The sequence below is a fragment of the Raphanus sativus genome, chromosome 5 (genome assembly GCF_000801105.2).
Source record: "Raphanus sativus cultivar WK10039 chromosome 5, ASM80110v3, whole genome shotgun sequence".
Taxonomy (NCBI): Eukaryota; Viridiplantae; Streptophyta; class Magnoliopsida; order Brassicales; family Brassicaceae; genus Raphanus; species Raphanus sativus.
In genome coordinates this window covers 34,521,187-34,529,185 of record NC_079515.1, presented here as the reverse complement: position 1 = coordinate 34,529,185, position 7,999 = coordinate 34,521,187, and the positions used below count along the sequence as shown (strand labels likewise).

The 7,999-nt window shown below is 29.8% G+C and overlaps 1 protein-coding gene across 1 annotated transcript; it reads right to left on the bottom strand.

Moving 5' to 3' along the window:
* Nucleotides 1-1,170: 1,170 nt before the first annotated feature.
* Nucleotides 1,171-6,182, bottom strand: LOC108859579 (protein DETOXIFICATION 40-like). The gene is made up of 7 exons (XM_057011081.1): nucleotides 5,797-6,182; nucleotides 5,077-5,708; nucleotides 2,458-2,514; nucleotides 2,011-2,249; nucleotides 1,805-1,923; nucleotides 1,570-1,656; nucleotides 1,171-1,484 (listed from the first exon to the last, which is right to left on the bottom strand). Exons 1-7 carry the CDS (start codon nucleotides 6,112-6,114, stop codon nucleotides 1,419-1,421), a joined length of 1,518 nt encoding a protein of 505 aa, XP_056867061.1. The 5' UTR covers nucleotides 6,115-6,182; the 3' UTR covers nucleotides 1,171-1,418.
* Between the last annotated feature and the right edge of the window lie 1,817 nt (nucleotides 6,183-7,999).

The following is a 7,999-nucleotide window of genomic DNA, read 5'->3' as shown; positions in this document are numbered from 1 at the left end:
ATGATTTACTAAAGTTTTTTTTTCGGAACTTATGATTTACTAAAGTTGGGGACTGCATTAGGATCAAAGAATTGCATCTTTCATCATCTCAGTGGCAGGCAATGTTCACAAAAAAGGACGCCAGTGTAACGTGGCGACCATTATTGTACGTCTTGTTCAGTTATTTATTAGGAGTATAGCTCTTTTTAGTGATTCTGATCTTCTTCTTTTTGTTTATTAAGGTTTTATGAGAATAACATATCGAGATTCTATATTTTTAGTGGAAAATGACAATTAGTTAATTAACAAGAATTTGTCTTTCAACCTTTTCATTATGTTCATGCCATCCCAAAATTAGGAAACTCAAAGTTAGACCAAAAAATGCTGCCTTCATAGTTGTACTTTAAACGGCCAGTGAAAAAAATATAAAAATGTTTGTGGTGTGGTTTGAACAAAATATAAAGAAAACTAAATTCTCTTGTTTAACCGTCAAAGCTACATATAGTTTTCTTTTAGCTACATATAGTTTTCTTAGAAAGTTGCTTATATTTCAGTGACAAAAAAAAAAAAAAAAAAAAGAAAGTTGCTTATATTTTGTGTCTTAAAGCTAATGTTTTGCCAACTTTAGAAAAGGAACGGGCCTGGATATTTCAAATTCTTATAATAGTTTGTTATCCTTTTTTTTGGCTAAATAATACTAGTTTGTTATCTTTCTATTAAACACGATAAACATGGCTTCTAAAATTCCAGATAGAAGCTTATATAGAAAAGAATTTGAACTACTATCAATAGATGCGGTAAGTGGGATTTTTTCTTTGATATTTGGAGGAAATTCGACATTAACTATGGCGGATAGAGCATATAAAGACTCATTGTGCGCATAGAAGATAACCTCACTTTAGGAATATAAACTTCAATATTTGTCTTTCTCAACGCAAACGAACTGGGCTCAACTTATGATATGGGTACTTAGCTTAGAAAATCCTAGTTTCAGTTTTCTTACAGCCAGACATTCTTTAGGCCCATTTTATAGGAAAAATTAGTTTCCAACCTTTTCACTCAAAATTTCTCAACCAAATTGCACCTTCTTTCAAAAGAGGAACATTAATGATTCATAATGACCTAATCTAACAAAATATCAGTTGATTTTAAGTTGTCAGTAATTTATAAGAAAAAGAGACAGCAATCAAATATATAAAGCAATGGCCATTTTAATTTGGCATACCTTACCAACTTATTATTTAGTTTTAACTTTAAAGCAAGCATGCACAGATATTAATCAAAGATAAAAGACATGTCCTATATATAGTACATCCCACCCGTTGCCCAAACAAAAAATAAAGGTACCAGCTCATCGGTTATCTTGAGCATTTGAATCGATTTTCATTAAACCAATGGATCCAATCGGTTCATTGGTCATCAAATTCCATCGACTTGCATTATTCGGGAACCACTTCTAGTTTTATGTTGTTCCATTTGTCCAACCTTTTAAAAGCTTCTTCCACCTAAAACAACCATAACATCCAATTTTCTTCAAATCAATGAAACATAGATATGAACTAATGAACACATAGAAAAACGCATAGTTACCTCTTTTGTCCAGTCCGTTCTAAACGTGACCCACGCTAAAATAACGGTTTGTATAAGCGTACCACATATCATTCCCGTCCATATACCCTAAAACATCAACAAAAAATGAAGGGTATGATTACTGATTAGAATTTTATTAATAACATTATTAGTACGAGGATCATTGGATAAACTAAATGAATAACTAAATATAAGTTTTTGAGTTTTAAAATGAATGAGCATAAAATTATCTTACCTTGGCATCGAATTTGAAGTAAAATCCGAAGAGAGCCCCGAGAGGAATTCCAACAATATAGTAACATCCAACATTAACTTTTGCCACAAACGTTTGCCAACCACAACCAACCGCCACACCTTGAATAGACATTTTCACATTTTTCTTAAACAGCATTCATCTGTTTTGATTTGTAATATTAAGGTCTTGAAAAAAAAAGTTTTTACCGGAAAGAACTGGTTGGATTCCATTCAAGATAAGTGTTAAGGCAAGAAGCGGGCAGAGTTCAGAAACTGCAGCCGATACTTTTTCACCCTCGGTGAATGCATAACTCAAAACATCACGACAAGCCAAAATTACTATGGCTAAGATCACACATGTGATCAACGAATAAATGTTAACGATGATTACAGAAAATGCTGCTGATTTAGGATTTCCAGCTCCAAGTTCATTGCTCACTCTTACACTGAATCAACATCAATAGCATCAATTTTTAGAGGCTTACTCAAGTTTAGTTAGAGAAAAAAAAAGAGAGATCATGTTCAGGGTGATTTAGCATATTTGAGTGGTTGTCGAATGCAAGAACTTATATATTTTGGTGGAATACTTTTAGATAGGACATTTTTAATTTTATATTATTGAAACGGAGGAAACATGAGTTTTAAAGCACGGACCTTATCGCTGCATTGAATCCAACAGAGATCATAAACACCCATCCAGAAATCGTCATGCTGGATACCGAAATATAGTAAGAATGAGCAAAAATAAATGCAATATTTAAATTCTTTTAAATACTAAACTAAATACACCCTGTAAAATTTCATATAAAACTATGAGCAGCAAAAGTGTCAAAATTGGTCGCTACTAACTTAATTTTAATATATCTACAAGCAAACTTCACTTTGTACTACAAAAATATTGTTATGTGCTCATATTAAGGGGCGGAGGCAGAGAGGAGGTTGTGGGGTCAGGTGACCCCAGTAAAATTGGGGAATTTTTAGTGTATTATTTTCTTAAATTATTACAATATCTAACTAAAATTTAGCATTTGACCCCATTAATTTATGTATACATTTTTATATGTCCCTATTATTTTTTTAATAATTATGTTATAATAATAGTACATTTAATTTTTAATTATTAAATTTTTATAATATGATCCCATTCAAAAATATTTTTGGTTCCGCCACTGCTCCTATTAAATAACAATATTAAAAGTGTTGTCAAATGATTTCTAAATTATTTACTAAGAAAATTTGAGATTAAAAAAATAATTTACCACTAACATTTATTATAATTCATCTTTTGAAATTGTTTTTTATAACTCATCATTTTAAAAATATTTTTTATCTTAAAAAGATATAGAGTATGTAATATCGTGTTTAACAGAAAATATGTATAATATAGTGAAAACTGCTTTGACAAAAAGAAGAGCAAATCTGAGTTAAAACATATCTATATGAACCATCATTTTCATTGCATGCCTGAATACAATATTATAAAAAAATTAAATTTAACTTCTACATAAAAATGGTGCAATGTGATCAAGATTTGGTACAAGTCTCTAAACAAAATGGATTCTACTAGGATTGATTATAAGTATTTGATACTTGTATTTGCTATTTGTTCCGTACTCAGCTTAAAAAAGTAACTACTTATTATCGACAAATCTGATAACAAATATCTATTTTTATTATTTGCAAGTAAAAATGAAATATAAAACCTTTTTACTTTTGAAACTACTTGACTTGTTATTTACTATTCATTTTCCATATTATAGTTATACTTAATATCTATTAAGTATGTATGGCTAATATTTATATCTTTATAAACAAAAATTAATATAAATGTTAACATTTATGTTCTTACAAAAAAAATTAATAGAGATTTGTAATTTAAAAATAAAATAAATATTTATTAAAATATTAGGCCTAGTAATCTAACTTTTAATCTAAAATATATTGTAATTTGAGTTTTTTTATATTTTAAATATAAATATAGATTTAATTAATCAAACAATTCAGATTTAAGTAAAAAATTTAAGCAAGTAAATGAACGAGTTAAGTAACTTGCAAATATTCAAAATTTTGACAAGTACTTAATATGCCAAATACTCATTTTTACAACAAAATACTCGTTTTAAATGAGTCAAATAGAAATAGTAAGTTTAACTATTTAAAATTATTTATGTCCCATGCCTACGTCTAACTTCTTTCTGTTTGGTAATGGAGAAAACAGAACTTTGGACGAATGAAAAATGATAAAGCACCCTCGAACGCAAGAGGTTCATGGTAAACAAAAAATCTACTTAAAAGAAAAAAAAATCTACTTAAAAAGACTATTGTATTTTTTTTGATAAAGAAAAAGACTATTGTATTATAATCTAGTTTTTCAACTATTGTATAATATAGTACAAAACAAAGAAAAAGATGCAGGTAACCGACAAAAAGACGAAGAAAAAAATGTTTTGTACGACACTCCAAGTAAATAATTTCATAGTCAAAACTACAGGAATTATTTTTTCGCAAAAAAATAAAAAGTTTCCCGTAAAAATACTAATATTGAAGATGAAGACAAAAAATGGGAAAAATATGTTCAAGAATTCTTAAATAAAAGCTTTATTGGCAAAAATGAAGGAAGGTTGCGTTCGATCAATCGTTCGCAACTAACAAAACCTTCATATCTACAACCAAACTTCACTTTGTACTCCTACAGAAGTTATGTTCCGTTCTTTTCAACCTAATTGGCAATACTAAAAGAATTGACGAATCATTTCTAAAACATCCATCGGAAAAGACTATAACCAACGTATTAATTTGGTCGAATTTCAAGATAACGGAATAATATATGTTTGGTTCCGTTCAAGAGGCAGGTATGCCAAAGCAAAGCATAGAATAAAGTAGCTTACGTATGACTGTCTTTTTGGAAGAAAAAGGAAAGAGTGTTACTATTATCTAGAATAATGGAATAATATTATCAATCTGCTTTTACGAAGAAATTAACAAAAAGTATTAATTAAAATTTTGTTAACAAAAAAAGGTTTTTAGAAGGAAATAATTTTACTATTGTGTCTAGAATAATGGAATAGTATTGTTCATCTGCTTTTACGAAGAAATAACAAAAAAATATTAATTAAAATTTGTTAACAAAAAGCTTTCTTTAGAAGGAATGAAAATTTCTTATAGATTATTTTTCCTAGTTCTTTTTCTTGCCAACCATTTTATCTTCCTAGATTATAACAAGAACTAGTAAAATATTTCTATATTAAGAAAATATTTTTGGAAAAGACTTACCAAATAGATAGAGAATCAAGAGCAAGTTCCGGATTCTCGAGGAGTCCGGCGAGAAGAACCAAGATCTGAAAATACCAAGTCTCAAGGCAAAGCATCACGGCGGAGGCGGCAGAGAGTTTGAAGAAACTCGGTAGCCCCGAGAACGCCTGAACACTGAACCCTCTCCACGTCTCACGACACCGATCACTCGTCACGATGTAAACATACTGAGCCACCACAATGATCCACCACGAGAAGCTCAGCACGAGCGACGCTCCGAGTAAACCCCACCCGAGCTTGTACACAGCGAGCCAGCTTAGGAGAAGATGAACGAAGAGAGTGACGGTTGCAATGTAAGCACTCGGGGCAACGATGCTTTGAGCCTGGAGGAACTTTTGGATAGGGAAGTTCATCGCGTAGGCGAAGATCTGAGGGATAAGGCCGTAGACGAAGAGAGACGCTGCGGAAGCGATCTCGGGCGACTCCCCGAGGAAAAGAAGAATGGGTTTGCAGAAAACGTATATTACGGTGAGGAGGACGCCGGTGAGCGTGAGCAACACGGCGGATCTCTGGAGATAAACGCCGAGCATGTCGTATTTTCTCCCTCCAAACGCTTGTCCACAAAGCGTCTCCACTGCACTCCCCATCCCTAGCTACGTAACGTATATATGTTCAAAGTTGGAGGCTTCAGAATTATTATTACAAAACAGTATATAACATAACTAAAGATCATGTTGTTACCATGAGACCGTAAGCGAAGACTTGTATTCCTGTGTTTCCGAGAGAAGCAGCAGCTAGCTCTAGGTTTCCTAGATGACCGGAGAAAATTTGAGTAGACATGGACATGAGGTAGTTTATCATGTACACTATGACAGCTGGTGCAGCAAGTTTGAAAAGGAGTTTGGATTCAATCATGGTGGCTTTACGTAGGCGGCGGAACAAGGGAGTTTCCAAGTCGGAAAGCACTCTCTCTAACTCGCCGTTGCTGGATTCCGGCAAGGGAGAAAGCTGAGGCTGTAGAAGCCGTTGGTATACGACATCGTTTTGAGACGAGTCCATGAGATTCTCGCTTCAAGATATCTGTGGTTTCTGTGTCAGTTTATGTGTATGTGTTTTGGAGGGTGGCGAGTGGGGGCTATATGTACACTCGTGATTCTCGCTTGATGATATTTTTTTTTTATGAATATTCATATTAGTTTTTAAAAATTGTTGTTTGATAAATAAATAAAAAATATATTAATGGTTAAGGAATTTTTTATAGAAAATATTTTGATTTAAAGTTCTTATATAGATAATTTTTGATACTAGTTGGTAAATATAAATTAGAAAATAAAAATGTATTTATATATTTGTGTATACACTTTAATATTATTTTATTATATATATTACTCATTTTAAATAAAGAATTTTTTATTTATTCATCTACAACACAGCTCATAGTCAAAAATGTTAAAAGAACTATTTTTTTTTTATTTTTAGAAATTTAAAACAGTACAAAATAATTTATAATCTATTTTTTTAATTCTTGTAAAACATCACAACTATCATCCCTAAATTCTATGTTTGCGGATGATAAAAGTAAAATTAATCAAACTATAATTAGAAGAACTAAAAATAAGAGAAAAAACTAGATTTACAAGAAAAATTTGTTTCCTTCAGAACATTTTGAAGGAATTTTTTTAATTGTAATTCTGTTATGCTTTCCAATAAACAAGCTCAAAAATTTCTTCTCTTTTTTTCTTTTTATAATTTATTTTGTGATTTTCTTATTAATGATAACAATAGGCGATCTGATATCAATCTATCAATTTTCAAGTTTGTCTTAGATAGTTATTCTAATTTATTCTACTAGCAAAATTAACAAAGTTCAGACATTTATTTCTCTTGTTAATTGGGATATATTTGGGTCAAATTCTTTAATCCCCAAAGATCTTGAAAACCAGCCGAGACGCTAAGAGCATCTCCACAAAGATTTTTAGAGTATGCAAAACTTTATATTTGAAATTTCAAGGTGTTCTTCTCCAAAACTAAAACTTTAAATTTAACTTCAAAATTATTTGTAATCTACTCTATAATTCTTATATTTTTCATAGTTAATGTAGATTCATAAAACTTTTATATATAACTAAAACATATATAAAACATATTGCAACAATATTAATTAATCAAATCTTACGCTACAATATAAAACTATCAATAAAAATACATAGGAAATATTAAAATACAAGAGAAATACCACATTACTCCCTAAAATTATTTCCGTAATATTCTATTTTTGGTTACAAAAAATTTGTTTGGACAATATTTTAGAGATTTTGGAGGTTTCAAAACAAATTTTAGAGACCATTAGCGTTTTGTAATATTTTAAATGTGTGTGTCATAATTTTTGTCTTCATGTAGCTTTTGAAAAATATATTTTATTATGTTTCTTTTGTAATATTTTTGTTGTCTAATTCTAGTTTTCACATATTATAAATTATTTATTTAATTTTATGTGTAAAACTTGAATTTATAAAAATAAATCTGAAATCATTATGAGATATAGAAAAATAAAGATTAAAATGATAAGCAAAAGATATTTAATAATCATAAATCTGATGTGTAATTAATTGTAATGACCAAAATGCAAATAATTTTATGTATATATATATATATTTTTAAAAAATTAATAAAGTATTGTTTTTTGGAAAAGACAAGTACTAAAAGATAGCACAAACAAACTTTTCTTTTGGTTAACTAAATCTCAAAAAGCAATAACTGCAGCGTAAAATTCAAAGTAACTAAATGTTTTTTTTTTGGTAAAAGAAGTAACTGAATGAATGTTGTAATGGGTTAGATTCATATCCGCATGGGTATATTGATATATACAAACCAATAATTCATCATATAGGATGCAAACAAATATTTCTACATCATCATAATGTTAGCATCTGAGAGAAAAGGA

Excerpts from the sequence above, each read along its gene's own strand:
- LOC108859579 (XM_057011081.1), bottom strand. The coding sequence starts at position 6,114 with ATGGACTCGTCTCAAAACGATGTCGTATACCAACGGCTTCTACAGCCT. Across the intron at positions 5,709-5,796 it reads TCTTCGCTTACGGTCTCATG|CTAGGGATGGGGAGTGCAGT; the intron begins GTAACAACATGA and ends TACGTTACGTAG. Across the intron at positions 2,250-2,457 it reads GGATTCAATGCAGCGATAAG|TGTAAGAGTGAGCAATGAAC; the intron begins GTCCGTGCTTTA and ends ATGTTGATTCAG.